This window comes from Lingula anatina, chromosome 1 (genome assembly GCF_051362555.1).
Source record: "Lingula anatina isolate TDL-2025a chromosome 1, LinAna3.0, whole genome shotgun sequence".
Classification (NCBI taxonomy): domain Eukaryota; kingdom Metazoa; phylum Brachiopoda; class Lingulata; order Lingulida; family Lingulidae; genus Lingula; species Lingula anatina.
This window is the reverse complement of record NC_141767.1, coordinates 39382185-39401249: the sequence shown is the minus strand read 5'-3', so window position 1 is coordinate 39401249 and position 19065 is coordinate 39382185. Positions and strand designations below refer to the sequence as shown.

The 19065-nt window shown below is 37.7% G+C and overlaps 3 protein-coding genes across 3 annotated transcripts; 1 reads left to right on the top strand and 2 right to left on the bottom strand.

Moving 5' to 3' along the window:
• Positions 1-907: 907 nt before the first annotated feature.
• On the bottom strand, positions 908-6264 carry LOC106181782 (meprin A subunit alpha). The gene is made up of 12 exons (XM_013566262.2): positions 6089-6264; positions 5626-5650; positions 5035-5088; positions 4513-4556; positions 4168-4243; positions 3692-3827; positions 3241-3422; positions 2731-2952; positions 2382-2444; positions 2031-2174; positions 1384-1652; positions 908-1111 (listed from the first exon to the last, which is right to left on the bottom strand). The coding sequence occupies exons 1-12, from the start codon at positions 6137-6139 to the stop codon at positions 1028-1030; spliced, it is 1350 nt and encodes a 449-aa protein (XP_013421716.2). The 5' UTR covers positions 6140-6264; the 3' UTR covers positions 908-1027.
• A 3078-nt stretch (positions 6265-9342) lies between these two features.
• On the top strand, positions 9343-12629 carry LOC106165584 (15-hydroxyprostaglandin dehydrogenase [NAD(+)]). The gene is made up of 7 exons (XM_013543838.2): positions 9343-9621; positions 10029-10152; positions 10688-10794; positions 11186-11282; positions 11390-11466; positions 11714-11877; positions 12200-12629. Exons 1-7 carry the CDS (start codon positions 9529-9531, stop codon positions 12333-12335), a joined length of 798 nt encoding a protein of 265 aa, XP_013399292.2. The 5' UTR covers positions 9343-9528; the 3' UTR covers positions 12336-12629.
• A 331-nt stretch (positions 12630-12960) lies between these two features.
• LOC106181764 (low choriolytic enzyme-like) lies at positions 12961-18695 on the bottom strand. Its single transcript, XM_087010525.1, has 10 exons — positions 18604-18695; positions 18198-18241; positions 17873-17969; positions 16562-16697; positions 16046-16227; positions 15535-15795; positions 15192-15254; positions 14740-14883; positions 14101-14369; positions 12961-13781 (listed from the first exon to the last, which is right to left on the bottom strand). Exons 1-10 carry the CDS (start codon positions 18671-18673, stop codon positions 13686-13688), a joined length of 1362 nt encoding a protein of 453 aa, XP_086866651.1. The 5' UTR covers positions 18674-18695; the 3' UTR covers positions 12961-13685.
• Positions 18696-19065: the final 370 nt, after the last annotated feature.

The window sequence follows — 19065 nt, the reverse complement described above, 5'->3', positions numbered from 1 at the left end:
AGACACCGGAATCTGTTAAAAACGTGACAAATAGATGTTACTGTTCTGCATGTAAATAAATCATGTTGAATTATATGGGCTACAATATGATTAGATATTTTTTAAAGAAAAAAATTTAAAATTCAACTGAAAATACGATATTTTCCCGTTTATATTTCATTTTATCTAGTTAAACTTAAAGTGCCATGACGTTAGCATGTTCCATAAAAACAACTACTTCATTTAATTAAAATTCAAAGGTAGGACAATACTTTTTTGAAATGCGGTCAACGTGGTCTGTTTGATCACTCAACTCATCTGGATGTGATGGTGAATTTTTCAGAGCTTGTTAAAATACATACAGTAACAGTTCAAACGGGGCCTTAATGTTTTTTGATATCTCATTTTGAAGACATGGAAGCTAAAAGACAGATTTTTTTTTTTAATTAAAAAATAATTACCTTTTTCTGTCAATTCTCAAAGAATGTGACTTGTCACTTTTAAATATTGATGCACCGCTTTGCAGTCCTATAACCCCACAATACTGTTTAAATTGTTTTGACAGGTCTCTCGATGAGTGAGAAAAATTGTAAGACCGAAGAAGACATTTAACCCCTCAGCCCCACCGCAGCAACACAAATATTTGTAAAATAAATAAAAACTAGAAAAGCACTCCGAGAGCGCAGACCTCCGCCAAGGAATCGATTTTTGATTAATATTGATTATTGATTGATTACTGATCCGGAGCACCACCAAAAAGTAATCACTTCTAAGTTAACCCATTTCCCACCTACCCTGAAACAAACAAACAGACAGACAGACAAACAGGGGTGAAAACATAACCTCCTTGGCGAAGGTAATTAAGGAAATCTTCTGTTGCGTCTTTAAGAAAACTGAGAAGCTGTTGTTTTGAATGCAAAGCCTAAAGTCTATGTGATCGTATTTTATTATAAGATTTCATGTGGACAAAGTGCTTTACACGCTCGAGTTTATAAAGTGTCCTCTGAATTGCATAGCGTGAAATTTTCTAACAGACTTATTGCTGCTGTTAACATCGGCCACGGCTGATCTTGACGTTGTCGATGGCAATGTCACTCCTGACGCCACTTCCTCTTTCACCCGCAAAAAAGAACTAAAAGAAAGACGTGTTTTGATGAAGACAACCTTTAAATCTAAATAATATCAACAATAAACAATAGTAGTTTATAATTAAATTGTGATAAGGGTCCGATGTGAAACAATGACAACACATCTAAATAGTATGCCCTGGAGAGTTCTATATTTCTGAGGCAACGCTGCTACAGCCTAATATTAGCAACAGAATCTAACAAAACGACGTCATTAAATTCTTCCACAAATTGCTTCTGTTTTTCCATTTTAAATCTAAACACCCGCAAAACTTACTTGAAGGGATGATCCAGAATAAGAAATAGTGGTAGTAAGGCGCATATTTCTCCAGGAGTTGCCTTTTTCTCCTTTCAGTGTGTACATGGTCTTCAAAGAGGAGCCGAGCTTGGTACCTATCATCAAGTTCCCCATGGTGTTCCCGTACATGTGGTAGGACATGGTCACACAGTATTGCTGGGAACCGCCGGGGTGAGATATGCGTGGAGAGAGAAGCCTGGCCACAGCACCCGCCGATTTCCCACTCGCTTCAACGTACATGTATTTACCTAGAGGTAAAGTAGATGATGTAAAGAAAACTGTTTGTAATTTATAAGTGAAAACGTTACTGAATACAGTGGACAATGGGAATCTTGATGTCATGTTCACCTCGTTTTCTACAAAGAGTGACAACTCAAGCCAGTGTGCTATGATCATGATCAGTTCGACAATCTTTCTCTCCTCCATAACCTCCATAACTTATAGGGCATGAGTTTATACCATAGGAACTACATGGAAAAGGAAGTAGGTTCTTTCTCTTTAAATTCATGCCAAAAGTATATGAAAACTACACGCTTTCTAGTAAAACCACGAAGAAACGTCTCCCATATCCAACTCGAATTACGACAACCAATTCTGATTACAGAACCATTGCTTAAGGACCATACCGCTGCCGCCATATCCAGAACTAGGTCCGGTATTTGCTGAGCTCGTGGCCCCGGATTTTAGAGTCCAGTTTATATCGTCCGAGCTGTCTTGGGTCCAGCCGCAGAGGCTGCCGCTGTCGAAGTTACAGAAAGACAGGTAGGTTCCTACAGGGAGAATATGAAATTATAAATGTGTGTGTGTGTGTGTGTGTGTGTGTGTGTGTGTGTGAGCATGCTTAGAAGTGGACGAAAAATAGGAAAGTAAGAAAATCAATTGAGTCTTGCTTAGATGGGCATTAACCTTTTCCCCGACTGTTCATAGGAGTAACAAATAATACATTTATAAAAAGTTTTTTTAAATTGCATATTTACCAGGTTGTTGGGTTACAGGTTTTTGAGTCACTGGCTTGCTGGTGGTCGCTGTGTTCGTGCTCCCTTAATGAAAGCACGCTATAGTGAATAAACATTTTCGGCTTGAAAGCATCATTTTCTAACCATTTTCATATCATAACATGGTTAATCTAAATAATTTCCAACCGAAAATAATTATATTTTCACTTTTAAATTTTGCACGTACAATTTTTTAAAAGGGTGAAGATATTACGATGACAAAAACATATTTATAATTTACTGGGAGATACGACATTACGCCCTCTTCTACTGTGAATTTTTCAAAATTATATTTATGAAATATACCAATGAATCGGAGTGCAATTCTCACCACTTCCGCCGCAATTATAAAATTGCCTTATCTCACTAATATCAGATGTGCTGAGAGCGACGCGTTGCCCAATGGTCGCACCGTCACGTTTAGGGGTGATGGTGGGCTTGGTCCTGTCTGCAGCAAAGCCATACCTCCCGTAGTGCATTATAGAACCGTAGTCGTAGTTGGTTAGGTGTTGGATGTAGCCGAGTTCGTACTTTTTGAAGTTAGAGCTTTTACCTGTGAAAATGTAGGTAAAAGGGTCAAACAGAATGAAAGATTAACAGCGCGTCATCAGAATGAAAACATGCATAAACACAACCCCACGCAAGCACACGCTTGCAAACGCACAACCAAATGCCATACATTCTGGATATTGAAACGAGAGCAAAAAACTCTTCGGCCTTAATTTTATTTAAAAAACCATAAAATATCAGAAAATGCAGTCTGTTGTCCTAACAGTACTTGGTTTTTAACAACCGTTCACAATATGTGGTATCTGAATTGCCCCCACTACTGACCACCCACCATCCTTTATGTTATCCCAATGAATGGTGACGTAGTTGTCTCTGTCAGCGCGGCTCTGCTCGTGGTGGAAGCCGAGAGTGTGTAGAAGCTCGTGCATGATGACACCTTTGTTCATGCATCCTCTAGCCAGGGACAGATCCTGAGATCCACCTCTGCTTTTTTTGCCAACCCCAGAGTAACAGCTATAATGTTATCAGCAATGTTTTAACCGCTGCCCAGTTGTATATTGGGCATAGGCCAGAGAAATGAGGCCAGCATCTTTCGAAAATCATTATTTACAGAATTACAAATTTACAATGTATTACAGAATAACACTTCTCGTTCATAGGAAGAGATGACGATAGCATTGACATTTCCCTTATCAATCCAACAAGTAGGCCTAAATCTTCCTTTTGTGTTTGAAAAAGTTTACCAACATCGCTGTTCAAGTATAAAAATGACTTAACCTCACCCAGTTAAAGGTTTTATTGAGATATAGTCTGGCTGTGAGGATCGGGCGACAAAACGAACGCAATTGGTTGAACCAACTTTAGTCTTCTCCTCTATTTCTCTCATAGCGTCGGTGATGAAGGACTTTTGCGATGAGGCTGAACGAAAACGAATAAATAAAAAGGAAACTTATCAAAATGAAATGGTCGTGGGCGACATTAATGCGAGTACTGGATTTTATTTGACTCAAAATAAAATATGTACTTATTGCACTGTGAGAAAGGGTATGTGTTTCTGAAGGGGATTTAGGGGCCAAGGTCTAGCAAAAGGCCTTAACATGCTTATCAGTGTTGTAGCCGAACCAGCACCATGAAGGGAAAGAAAGCTCTACATAAATAGGCCTAAGTTTATTTAAAGAGACGAATGCAATATTATATTACATGTGAATAACATATGATAATGAGTCTAGTGGCTTGGAAAATTAAATTTAATACTTACTGTACGAGCTGCTGATGACGTAAGGTACCTGACCGTTGGGCCACCTCTTACCGCTAGCTGCAAGGGCATTACGATGCTGAATATTTAGAAAAAGACGCAAAAATGATCAAACCTTGGCTAAAGGATTTTCAATGGATTTTTAGAGGGCGGACACAAACATTTTTTGTGTCCGAGTCAAGAGTAGTCGTGGTATTATATCCTGTGCTTATTTTATGGAATCCAAAGCCATTAATATTTATATATAGTTTATTAAGAAAAAAAAAAGAAATTGCACGTGACGTTGTTTTACCGAGACATATTCTCATTTGCGTTGTTTGACGGTTTGAAGAATCCAATGAGATTTACCTTAAAAAAGTCAGGTTCTATATCCATGTCACCCTCAAATTTCCCTAAAAAATGCATGCAATAAGTTGAAAGTATGCGAAAAAATAGAACATAAAAGGCAGAAATAAAGAAAAACAATAAAGAATAACACGAAAGTCACGACAAACAGTTAAAAACTTTAAGAGGTAAAGGCTGAAAACCAAAATGCAGAAATAAAGAATGGCCAGCCAAGACATACGAACAATAATACACATTGAGAGGAAAAGGCTGAAATTGTTCTCACTACGAAGTTCTGTCATACCGCTATACTCAAAGATAACAAAACGGAAGTGATTATATGATGAAAAGGCAAACTCATTTCGTTTCAATTTTCAATTTATAACATCAGTGACAATCAGCTAAAAATATACCCCGACAAATATTGCTATATATATATATATATATGCTTGAAAGATGAAGTCGAAGTGTCTGTGGCGGCGAAACACCTGTCTTTTCTAAAAATATGCATTATATCTGCTGATAACCTTTCGTTGCTCTACTCACCACCAGCCTCCTCTGGGGAAATCTCATACTCAGTGAGGTCGTCTGCCCATGATTCTAAAACAGAGAGTTACTTCTTAAAGTTAAGGATGGTATTGTTCTTGTTTATTACCAAGTAAAATTACAACTATCGAAAATAAAGTCTATGAGTGCATTCCCAGAGATTTAGATAGATCCCCACAGGGATAGATCGATCTAAAATCTGTGGGAATGGGGTCATAGAATAGACCCCATTCCCACAGATTTTAGATTGATCTATCCCTGTGGGGAGTCTCACTAGATTACTGTCAGCTTAGCCGGCTTAAGCGTCTGTCCTGACTACTAAAAGCTGTAAGGGGGTAATTAACTGTCGTGCGCGCTCGACTGACTGCAATTTAGCGTGAACCCCCAGGGAGTTAGGTCGATCCGGATGGATCGATCTAAATCTCTGGGAATGCACTCTATGTTTTAAGGATGTAAAGTTAACAAAGCTCGATGATGTGAACTTATTTGACGGAAAAGAATGATTTGCTACTTCACTAGAAAGGAAAATCAGAGTCAGCAAGAAGATAGAAAGGAAAAAGATGACAAAAAATTAACGATGTGGGTTTTCACCTGCTTCCTCGGGAATGGGGACAGCCTGCAAGAAATAATTGAAAAAGAGGTTATCGGCATAGGGGCCTACTATTGGCACGTTATTCACACGTTATGCATAATGGAAAATGCCACCTTTGTCCTATGCTTTCAGGCAAAATACTTAATCATAACTCGAATTACGATTTCTTTTCAATGCCGATCGTTCCAATTAATATCCATCACCAACTTTACCATACTTTAGGCCTCTTTATCTTGTTGCTCAGGGCTCATTTTCTAGCTCATGGAGGGTTTTAAAAGCTGTGAATTGATCAATCTCAAAACTCTCTTTATTGTGAAAAATAAATGCTATTTTGCTATAAAGAATCTGACATAAGACATATACGTTTTACATAATTTAATTGTGTATAGATAATGCAGAAAATGCACATAACAAAATAATATACCTTACAGCAAAACTTTTCATTGAAAGAAATCAACTTACAGTAACATGCGACGCTATGCAAAGCGCCAACGCTACGGACAATGCTTTCATCTTGCTCGTCGCCTGAACTGACCACCGAAGTTCCAACGCGCCCTAATAAACGACTGGCTCAAAATGTCCCGCGGTCGTGGTCCTGGATAAACGGTTAGCGGAGCTTAGGATAAAGAATATCACGATTCCGGTGGGAAGCCGATGAGATCGCTCCACGTGTAGATAATTTCACATTTCATTGTATGGCATAGACTGTATTTGTGGCAGACTTCAAATTGAGTTAAATGTTTACCTGAAATTGAATTCATTTTAATGAACTTTATTTGCTGCCAAAATATGATTATGAAGACCAAATCATTTAAAATAAATAAAAAAAAAATGAAATAATTAAACATCAAGTTTTACAAAGCATTTATAGTCTGAAGTCAATACTTTGCTTAAAAATAGGATGATATTGAAAATGAAATAGACTCCACTACTGGATCCTACGTTTTGAAATGTAGGTCACACGACCTTATCACAAGGTCTTTCTCAGGTGAACTGATGCAGAGTTGTGATACGGATGAGAACTCAACATTACCTCAGTTATAGTTGTGGACTATTCGTTTAAATTGGGTTATTGGGCACACACACACAGACGCACACACATAAATAAAACGGCGAATGTTTTACGCCGTCGGTTGGACACAACATGACATTCTAATACATGCATGTGGCAACAAATTCATCCTGGAGTAAGGTGAAGTGAGATTTTGGTCTCACACTAAATTCTAACAGATCATATGTTAAATACGTCCCGTTTTCAGTAGTGATATAATGGCCCAGAGTTTCAGAAGTCCCTGGAAACTCGTCTTTCTGAAAATGGCAGTCATGGTATTATAGTTCAGCTTTAGGTGACCTTTGAAACTCAGGGTGATCAATAAAGGCACCTGTATTTATGAAGGTAGGCTTTGTATCTTTATTTGAGAAGCTTGTACGTCACTGCACCATTGAAGCTATTCAACAGGGGGACATGATTGATCCATGGGGAATCATTTGACATCCACATTTCCATTCCACCCATCATAGCACATTTAAATTTCATGACCAGTATCAACCGTATACATAGAATAATCTGAGACAAGAGAACTGGAGAAATTATAACGCAGATAAAAGGTCACTTATGCGGGCAAAAAAAGAGAAAATGGAGGTGGACTTTGCATTACCTAAAGAGATTAGGTTGGTCTAACAACCTGTTCTAAAAGTGTAGGCTCCCCTACGTTTGAGAACTTAATAGTCATTGAGGCACGTCTATTCATCGTTGAATTAATTATTTAAGTATAATAAATGTTTTAAGATATTTCGTATACAGTGAGTGCACAGATCTACGGGTAACTAGCATTCCAGCGTGTCTCAAGGCATATTTTCACTTACTTTCGTCCGCCTGGTTAGGAACTTGCGAAGATAACACAGAAGAAAGGATATATTGTTTCAAGTTGTTTATATCCATTTACTGACAGTTGGCCAGGTAGACCAATCAAGATTGTTGCAGTTTGGTTCACAGTTGCTTTGTCATCCTGCGAAATCATTTTCATGTTTTATACTTAGAAGTATAAAGAACCCGACCAGGACGAGGGTAGACGAAGATCACTAAAGCTGCTTCTATCCGGACGAGTAAAGGACGCATTTTAAAAGTGTTTGGGAGAAAAAGAAGCCGACAAAGAGCTTTTTGTTCAGATGAAAATGAACGAAACAGTTGTATGATTTACTGAAGTGGACACACGGGTACGGGAACGGCTGACATCAGAATTTCAACGAAGTTCATATTGATGCAAAGCGCAAATCTATACTGGATAATCTTCGTTGCAATCCATCTCAGCGAGTCAACCTTTGCTTATTCATTTAATATCTCCTTTGCTTTTATTTACCCAACATTATAGTTCATTCATTCATTCATTCAATAACTTTTTAATAAGCCAGAGAGAATGCACTTTTCAGATAATCAGCAAGTTGTAGAAAGTTCGTGGATAAAGAACATATTTACAGTTTTTTTCTTTGTATGCGTAGTGGTAGTGTTGAATTTCATACTGACTGATTACCTGACAGAAAAAAAATCTAGGATCGAGGCCCTTATGACTTTGCCAAACAGTACATTGACAGCAGGAAACAGGAGCAGTTTATTACTGAGGATGGAATTAGAGAAAATGAAGCGTGAAACAAGGCAATCCTGGCATGAACAGAACAGAACAAATGCTAGAAATACAACTTAAAGTGTAGGCAGCTTCTAATGAACGATCAACCGAAAGATCTGTAAATTCTAGCTCAACGTTTTAGCTCAACAATACCAACTTGGTTGACTTCAAGATGGACTTTTTCGGTTCCCACATAAAAGGGTGTCGTGATTGATCTTACTTTGAATTACATTTCGTGTTTCCTGGCAATTATGAATATTTTAAACACAACATAATGCAGCACAACAAGACAGCATAAGCAGAGTTATCCATATTTTCTGGACTATTATATCATGGATATGGTCAAGGTTCTGTCTCTTCTTTTAGAGTAGAAAATGTTCATACATTTTGTTTGAAAAAATATCAGAGTGAATTTTACAGGTAATGGGAGCGGTGACATCTAGGTTGGGAGAGAATCAAATGCTTTTATATCATTGATAGATAGCAATTTTAATTAGATTAGATTAGATTAATTTGCTTGCCATGCAACGAAGTAGACGAAACCAAATAAAAATGTGCCCCATAAAAATTACAATGTTGATTGAATATGAGTCTACAAATTTGATTTAGTTTGACTACATGCAGGATGCAGGACATCAGAAAAGGTGGATTTATCATCTTTGAAAAATAAAGTGTAATTTTTGACATAAACTTTGGAGGGTCTCTGTAAAACACTTTTTTTTTTTCCATGAAACCCTCCCAAACTTGTCTCTGTCCTCATAATTAGGCACAGCATCAATTTATTTTTCACGAATGAATTATTATAATGATTACTATAATGTATAAAGCAAAGGCCACTTCATTTATACGGGTATCTTACACATAATTTGCATTTTGTGGGCAAATCATTTGGGCAATAATGATAAATAAAAAATTTTGTCCATTAAGGTCTGATATAAAGATATATGAAATAGATAATAAAGACAGAGACGTTTTTTTTTAGATTTCCTGTTTACATTTCCCCTCTCTCTCTTTCTATTAGTTGCTTTTGGTAAAAAAATCTATAGAGCTTGGCCTTGTGCTGGCATAGTTATAGTGAGGTGGTTATACTGTATGGTTAGCCTATTTCTGATTGCAAATGTTATTGATACAAGATTTTACACAATCATTGATAAGTGACTGATACATGAAGTTTGCATAGCTTCATTATCAGCGGGTCATATACATATACAAACTGGGTGGTGAGATTGAATTAAATCATTGTCCAGGAAACTCTGTGAACGCCACTAAAGTACAGAAATGCAGATAAAAGACAAAGTTGCGTTCATCACCGGTGCGGCCCAGGGTATCGGGAAAGCTGTCACTGATGCTCTCCTGCAGAAAGGGGCAAATGTAAGTAGGTCCCAAAATGTAGATTCTCTCCCATCTGACCTTACCAAGTTGTATAAGAATCAACTGGCGGTGTTACGGCCAATTTGAATGTTTTAATATAGAATTTCAGTTGGTTTTAGAAATCAGCAGCTCACGCATCGGCTGGTAGTTCACGAATTGATCTATTGACCATAACAAGGAGCAAAATGCTTTCATTTACCCTCCCCCCATACCAAGTTGGTGCACCCTCCACACACACACACACACACACACAAACACACACACACACACACACACACAGAGAGAGGGAGAGAGAGAGTTGTGTTTCTGTTCAGTCTGTGAGGTCAGTGCATTCTTCGGACTATTCAACATGAAGACACGGAGGAAGTTCCTGTCTTTGACTTTATTAATCTCTTTTCATCCATCAGGTTGCTGTGTGTGATGTTGACAGTGATACTGGAGAGAAAACAGTCACAGAGTTCGCGAAGCAATATGGTGACGACCGTGTAATATTCCTCCACTGTGATGTCACCAAAAAAGACAGCATTAAATGTAAGATTCTATACAATCCACCCTGAGTTTAAGGCTGCGTTCACGAACTAGTCAGCAGATCAAATATGACGCGCACTTGACAATGGGTTCACGCCTTACACGAGTGCCGTCCCAGCAATTGAATCTCGGCATGTGCCAGTGCCCCCCCCCCCCCAAGGGTGCATTTAGAACCAGTTGTACGCAGGCTAACTAGTGCGCGGATCAAATTTGGCGCGACCCACTTGAAAGCGCACTAGTTAGTCCGCGTACAACTGGTTCTGAATGCACCCTTGGGGGGGGGGCACTGGCAACTCACTTCTTTATAATCAGCATGTCTCTGCAGTTTTCAGACAGAGATCTTATTTTTCATATCCACTTGGGACAAGGTACTTTGTTGGCAAATTTTGAAAAATATTAAGAAAGGACAATACATAATTTCATTTTTTTTAGTTTAGGTCGTATAATATTGGGCATTCATGTAAAATGCTATAGAGGAAAGAAGGTTATGATTTTAGTACCTACATCTGCCTTTTCTAAACTATTCAATTCTTTTTAGCTGCCATGCAAAGAACGACAGATAAGTTTGGGCGTCTAGACATAATTGGGAACAATGCTGGTATAACGAATGAAAAACAGTATGATCTCTGCGTTGACATCAACCTGGTATGTGACACATGAGTCAGCATATTCTTAAATTAGAAAAATATGCATTTTTTTTTAAATTTTACCAGTGGGTTTTTTTTTTTACAAAAGTCGATGTAACAGTAATACCGGTGGGTGACAATTGTTCTAAATACCATTAGCCAGACAATAATTGTTCTAAATGCCATTGTAACAGACAATATTATACACTGTGTATATAATAGAATATAATAGATTCAATATCCCAACTTTTGGTTAAGGTAAATTTTGATTAGGAAGCTTGGAATATTATTACATAAAGATCAATTTATACCAAATTTAAAGCAATATCGCGGGATCAAAAGGCCTGTATTTTCGAGATTGTGGCGGTGAAGAAAAGGAAGAAGCATGACACAGCTGATTCTGATTTTAGGGGGGCGTGGTCCGTGGCACGTGGCTGGGTTTGGATTTCCTTAGAAAAGACAAAGGAGGGAATGGTGGTGTAATAATCAATATGGCCTCAATGGCAGGTGAGCATGGTTCCTTAATCTTTGTGTGTGTGAAGTTGCAGTTGTGTGTGTGTATGTGTGTGTGTGTTAGGTCGCTTAACTTATTCTGTCACAACCTATTGCTTCAGGTTTAACGGCTGTCCCAATGGTGCCTACCTACGCAGCCACAAAGGCGGGGGTAATAGGATTCACACGGAGTTGGGGAGTGAGTTCTAGGTCTTTGATTTTTCCGCTTGTTTTAATGTGTAAAAGCTGCAATTTTTTTATCTTTTATAGGCAATTTGACACAAACAGATCAACCTCAATTTATTGATTTAACCTGAATCTAGGATCACTCGAACGGATTGATTCATAAACCCTCACACCACTAGCTAATGTCTAGGGATTTTTCATCATTTTTCTTAAGATTTCATATATTTGCCTCAATACTCCACCTTCTTTGACACTTACAGGCGAGCATGGACTACGACCAGCACCAGGTTCGCGTAAACTGTATATGCCCAGGTTTCACTGATACTCAGATGACAAAAGAAGAAACCGTAGAGGAGAAAAGAGCCAAGGGCCTATTGCATCCAGAGGCTCTGGTTGCCATTATGTCAGAAAGTCTTAAACTAAGGTAGGGTGCATACTTGTCCTATATTGTGTTAGTATATGAGATTTACTTTTTTCAAAATTGGTTTTCCTTCATACTCAAGGGTGGTTTACGTTTTCGATTTTTTTTGTATCATGTTTTTAAAAAATTCAAGAAATGACGAAAATGAAGAAGAAATCGCAACTGTTTAATGGTGTACATGTATAAAAAAAGCATACTTGTAATTATATAGACCCACGACGCCGTCATAAGAAAAGGTTTGGGTGTATTGCATGGCATTTGTGAAAGTAATTTTAATAAACTTGAGAGATTATCATTCATCAAAATAATTATCCTTTCTTTTCAGTACAAATGCCGTAGCGGGCGTTTTCATTCAGCTGGTGGAAGATGACACAAAAAATGGCGCCGTTATGGCCTTAGTTTCAGAACAACCGGTGCAAGAAGTTAAATTTCCAGACATTTTTACAAACGTAGAGAAGTAACCCATTGACGAAGATAATTTTTCCAGATTATGAGAAATGCACACACTTCTTTTTTCTGACTCTACCAGTTTATATCCTCACAGACCTATATAAAAGGACCAAAGGCCTTTTATGCAAAACTATAAAATATTCTTCAAAATAATAATAATAATGATAATAATAATAATAATCAAATCAAATAAATAGATAAAAAAATGAAAATGAAAAAACAATAGGGGAACAGTGTTATTAATGAGTAGTTCTCTAGTTGTATGGAATGCTGTTTTATATTTAAACAATCACTGAATAAAAATTTATAAGTATTTCAAGACTTTGTGTTAGTTTTTTTTTTTTTTTTTTTTTTTTTTTGAAAAAAGATTTTAAAAATCACTTTTTTCTCAGAAGAAATTGGCAAGTGATTAAAAAATTTAGACTTTTTGTAACAAATGAGATATATCTTTCATAATTGAAAAATTAAGTAATTATAATGGTACAATAACTTGCATATCATTTGGTAACAATACATTATGTATGTCCCGACTCTGTAGAATTTAATGGTTGTCTGATCCGCGCGGTGGCAGCACCATTTCTTGCTAAATTTGGAGGTCGAGGTCAGTATAATACAGTTAGTTCAACTGATTACATGTACAAACAATATACGATAAAGTTTATTTCGTGTAGGTAAGAATGAAAGTACAAACATACATAGCTATTCACCGACAGAATAAATTAAATAATGATACAATGTTTACTGCTACTATTTCTAATTACTTCTTGTGATTGAAACTACAACAGCACTATATGTAGCTGATACCCGTAAAATCAATCATTAACCCAAGATAAGAGAATTGTATACAAGATTTATAGAATCTCTTTATATTCTTTATTCTGTAATAACATAAATAATTGAAAAAAATAAAGAAAAGAAAACGGGACTGAATGGGATTCAAACCCAATCCACCGTGTTTGGCAGCCAAAGAAGTTATCCAAATCCTGCTATCCGTCCGATTGTTATTGACAGTATATAATACCCGTTACACAGACCTAAGCTTTACGGAAATTGCCGAAGACTAGAAAATGCCTTCAAAATATACTTTTAACAGTTTTTTTTAGAAAAAAAACAATGGAAAAGTATGAAAAAGTGAGGAAACTTTTTATTTCAGCTACCTGACAGATAGAGTTTAGGAAAGGGTGAGTCAGACGGGACATTAAGTATCTAAATTAATGTAATTATAAAAATAAAGACTACTTATCATATGTTATGGAAATAATATTAATAGAATTCAAGTGGAAAAGTGGTTTACATGCTTCGGTCTGTAAAATGCCCTCCGTATTAAATAGCGTGAATTTTTTTTCATCAGATAATTAGACTTATTGTTGTTGTAAACATCGGTCACGGCTGATCTTGACGTTGTCGATGGCTATGTCACTGCTGTAACCACTACCTCTTTCTCCTGCCAGGAAGAACTGAAAAAGAAAGATATAATTTCAAATCTATATACTGTTATTACGTCCCCAAACCATTCTTAATATATTTAACGCTTAGTCTTACAAGAGTAATTTTGTCTGAAAATAGACAAGGGCAGTTTTACATAACCATATTGATAAAGATTTGATATGACCTAAGGACAACTTGTGTAAATCGGACTGCCTGAAGAATCCGGTGCTATGCTTCGTAAGAAACGCTGTCACTGCCTTAAAGTGCATTCTCCCATCCTTGCATCTTTCTGGATCTTTTTCAACTATTTTTGAAATCTATACACCCCGACCTGAAAAAAAAACCTACCTGAAGGGACGGTCCTGAATAAGAAATAGTGGTAGTAAGGTGCATAACTATCCAGAAGTTGCATTTTTCTCCTTTCAGTGTGTACATGGTCTTCAAAGAGGAGCCGAGCTTGGTACCTATCATCAAGTTCCCCATGGTGTTCCCGTACATGTGGTAGGACACGGTCACACAGTATTGTTGGGAACCGCCGCGGTGAGATATACGTGGAGAGAGAAGCCTGGCCACAGCACCCGCCGATTTCCCACTCGCCTCTACGTACATGTATTTACCTAGAGGTATAGTAGATGATTTAAAGAAAAGATGATTTTTTAAATTTATTAAAAGGTTACTGAATTATGTGGACATTAGGAATCTTGAAGTCATTTTCACCTAGTTTTCTACAAGGAGGGTAAGTTTAAGCCAGTGTGCTACGATCATGATCTATTAATACAAGAGAAGATATTTCTCTCCCCAACAACATTGCATGAGTTTATGCAATAAAATCTGCATGGCAAAGAAAGTAGGTTCCTTTCAAAATTTATACAAGAAGTATATTAAAACTACACATTTTCTAGTGTAGCTAAGACAAAAAGACTCACGTATCCAATAATTATCAGGACAAACAGAATTTATGACAAAACCATTACTCAAAGACCATACCACTGCCGCCATATCCAGAACTGGGTCCGGTATTTGCTGAGCTCGTGGCCCCGGATTTCAGAGTCCAGTCCATATCGTCCGAGCTGTCTTGGGTCCAGCCGCAGAGGCTGCCGCTATCGAAGTTACAGAAAGACAGGTAGGTTCCTACAGGGAGAATATGAAATTATAAATGTGTGTGTGTGTGTGTGTGTGTGTTTGTGTGTGGGTGTGTGTGTGTGTGTGAGCACGCTTAGAAGTGGACGAAAAATGTGAAAGAAAGAAAATCACTTGAGTCTTGCTTAGATGGGCATTAACCTTTTCCCCGACTGTTCATGAAATTATAAATGTGTTAGTGGTAAACATCTAGAAAAATATTTGCGTCTTGGGCATTGGGCATACGATTTACTTTTTCGCTGGCTTATCAAAAGAGTATCAAAAAATCATTAATAAAAAAAATCAAATTGCACGTTTACCAGGTTTTTGGGTCACAGGTATTTGAGTCACTGGCTTGCTGGTGGCCGCTGTGTTGGTGCTATCTTAATAAAAGCACACTTGATTTAAAAAAAATTAATTTGGTTGCAAAGCATTGTTTTCTTTTCCATTGTCATATGATAACATGGTTAATCTTAATCATCTTCAGTCGAAATTAATTGATTTTTGACTGTTAAATTTGCACATGAAAAGTTTTTGAAAAGGGTGAAGCTATTACGATGAGAAAAACATTACTGAGATACTGCCTATCGTCCTGTTCTTCTGCGGATTTTCAAAAATAAAATATTTATGAAATATACCAATAAATCGGAGTGCAATTCTCACCGCTTTCGCCGCAATTATACAATTGCCTTATCTCACTAATATCATATGTGCTGAGAGCGACGCGTTGCCCAATGGTCGCACCGTCACGTTTAGGGGTGATGGTGGGCTTGGTCCTGTCTTCAGCAAAGCTATACCTCCCGTAGTGCATTATAGAACCGTAGTCGTAGTTGGTGAGGTGTTGAATATAGCCGAGTTCGTACTTGTCGAAGTTAGAGCCTTTACCTGTGAAAATGTAGGTAATAGGGACATTTAGAATGGTAGCTCAACAGCGCGTCATCAGAAGAAAAAAAATGCATAAACACAACCCCACACAAGCACACGCTTGTTAGCGCACAACCAAATGGCATACATTCTGAATATTGAAACAATAGCGAAAAAACTCTTCGGCCTTTATTCTATTTAAAAATCATAAAATATAAGAAAGTGCTGTCTGTTGTTCTAACTGTACTTGGTTTTTAACAACCGTTCACAATATGTGGTATCTGAATTGCCCCCATTACTGACCACCTACCATCCTTGATGTTATCCCAATGAATGGTGACGTAGTTCTCTCTGTCAGCGCGGCTCTGCTCGTGGTAGAAGCCAAGTGCGTGTAGAATCTCATGCATAATGATACCCTTGTCCATACATCCACTAGCCAGGGACAGAGCCTGAGAACCACCTCTGCTATTTCTTCCAACTCCAGAGTAGCAGCTATAATGTTATCAGTAATGTTGTAAACACTGTCCAGTTGTATACTGGGCATAAATACGTTGCAAATTAAGCGTGACTCTGAACATGAATGAGACCAGCATCTTTCAAAAACCATTATTTACCGAACAAAAACAACACTTCGCGCTCGATGATGTGAACTCAGTTAACAGAAAAATGTTGATTTGCTACTTTACTAGAAAGGGAAAAGGAGAGTCAACAAGAGGTGGTGATAGCGTTATCAGCTCCCTACTCAATCCAAGAATTTCAGCATTTTTTTAAGTTTGAAAAAAGTATCCCTTCATTGCTGTTCAAGTATAGAAATGACCCAACCTACCCACTGTCAGGTATTATTGAAATATATTCTAACTCTGAAGATCGGTTGACAAAACGAATGCATTTGATCGAACCAACTTGTGTCTTCTCTTCTATTTCTCTCATAGCACTGGTGATGAGGGACTTTTCCGAGGAGGCTGGAAGGCAACGAATAAAAAGGAAACCTGTCAAAGTGGATTAATTGACGTCTACTTTTAGTGCAAGCGCTGAATTTTTTTTGCTTAAAGTAAAAAATGTATTCATTGCAATTGTGGAAACTTTACGGGTCAAGATCTTGTAAAAGCGGGCTACCTAAAGCCTCGGTCACAACAGGCCGTACGGGGTCTTACGGGTTGTTTGCGTCCAAATTTTGCACAAAATCTCACGTGCAACGCAAGTCCTAAGAAATTTCGAGTTCGCATACGGAGGATATTGGTCATGTCCAAAAGATTCTACGAATAATCTGCGAACAGCGAGGCGGCAAGCGTAAGTTGCTCCCCTCGACAGGAGTAAGGAAGTAAGACGTGGTTAGTCCAAGACGCACGTCGCAAACAATGAGGAGCACGTGCCCTTTGCGTGTTGAGTACGGCGCACGCCCTCACAACTAACGAACAAAGTCGAAAGCACACAGCTGGAAATACGTCGCACGTGCGCCATCCCTCAATTCGGCTTCTAATATGGCTCCAAAAAGCAAGAAAAAGGAGCTTAGAGAGCAGAAAAGAAGGGAGAAAGAAGATGAAAGAAGGGGAGAACAGGAGGCAAAACTGACATTCGACGTCAGTACGTCATCACAAGTGTGGTGAATATTGAAACAAGAGCGAAAAAACAAGTGTGTGAGGCAAGTGTGAAGCAAAGGTGATGCAAAACAGAGCTACTTTCTCTGTGGGTTGCTTTCTCTTCATTAGTGGTGAGTGCACGCTACGTGCGCAGGTAGCAAAACAAACTCATGAAATGAGTAGGCCTACAATTTTCACGGTCATCGCACCTTGCAACTAGCGTCCAGGGCTGCTTGAAAGGACATCTCACGTGGCCCCTGCGAAAAGCAAGGCAGACTTGCACATTTCCATTGAAACATTTCCTCTACCTCTACGAACTCCCCAGCCTCCACTGTATCCAAATTTCGTAGGTAAGGGGACGTATACGGTCCTAAAATTCGTGCATCCAGTTGTGACAGAGGCTTAACTTTCTTATCGGTGTTGTAGTTTATGACATAAATAATTAAGTTTGTTTTAAAGACGGATTAGAACATAAGGGATATTATATTACATGTAAATTACATATAATAATGAGCCTTATGGTAAGAAAATTAAAATATACTAAAAATGCAACTTACTGTACCAGCTGCTGATGACGAAGGGCACTTGACCGTTGGGCCATCTCGTGCTGGTAGATGTAAGTGCATTACGATGTTGAATTTTGTTAATCGGATCCTAAAATAGAAATTAAAATGATATTCGATCAATTCCAATTAAGCCATGGCATATTTAGGACAATTGTGGTTTAACATTTTGTGTTAATCATATGAAACAGTAAAAGTCCAGATAGTATATGCTTAAAAGAAAAATCAGTTTGCTCGTGGCGATGTTTTTACCAAGACATTGTTACAATTGTGTTATTTGTTTGTTGTCTGACGGTTTGAAGAAACCAACATGACCTACCGTAAAAATGTCAGCTTCTATATCCATATCGCCCTCAAATTTCCCTTAAATAGTGCACGCATGTCATAATTTGAACAAAAAAAATGTGAAAAGAAATAAAAACATAATAATGCAGGGAAATAGAACAGCATGTGGAGATTGACAAACATACAATTCTGGGTGTTAAGAAAATCGGCTGAAATTGATCTTTCCACAGAGCTCTGTAATGCCAGTGATATTTATCCTTTTTATTGTTAATGCTTCCATTTTCCAGCAGTGAAATCAGTGATCATCAGCTAAAAATGTATACTTCAACAAATATTGCTATTACATGCTTGCAAAAATTAAGTCGAAATAATTGTGAAGGCGAAACTCCTATCTTTATGCCTTTAATATGCTAAAAACCTTTCGTTAGGACACTACTCACCACCAGCCTCCTCTGGGGAAATCTCATACTCAGGGCGGTCGTCTGCAAATGCTTCTGAAACAGAGAGCATCTTAAAGTTAAGGATGGAGTTATTCTTGTTTTTAATCAAGTAAAATTACAACTTTGGATCTATCGAAAAAGTTTTTTTTCTAAATATTTAAAGTTGACAAAGCTCGATAATGTGAACTTATTGAACAGAAAAATGTTGATTTGCTACTTTACCAGAAAGGAAAAAGGAGATTCAACAAGAAGATAAAAAGGAAAAAGACAAAGCCAAGAATAAGGATGTGGGTTTTCACCTGCTACCTGGAGAATGGGGACGGCCTGCAAGAAATAATTGAAAAGAGGTTATGTAATTGGCATAACGGCCTACTATTGGCACGTTATTTTGCGCCTTATGCATAATGCAAAATGTCACCTTTGCCTAATGCTCTCATGCAAAATACTGAATCTTGACTCACC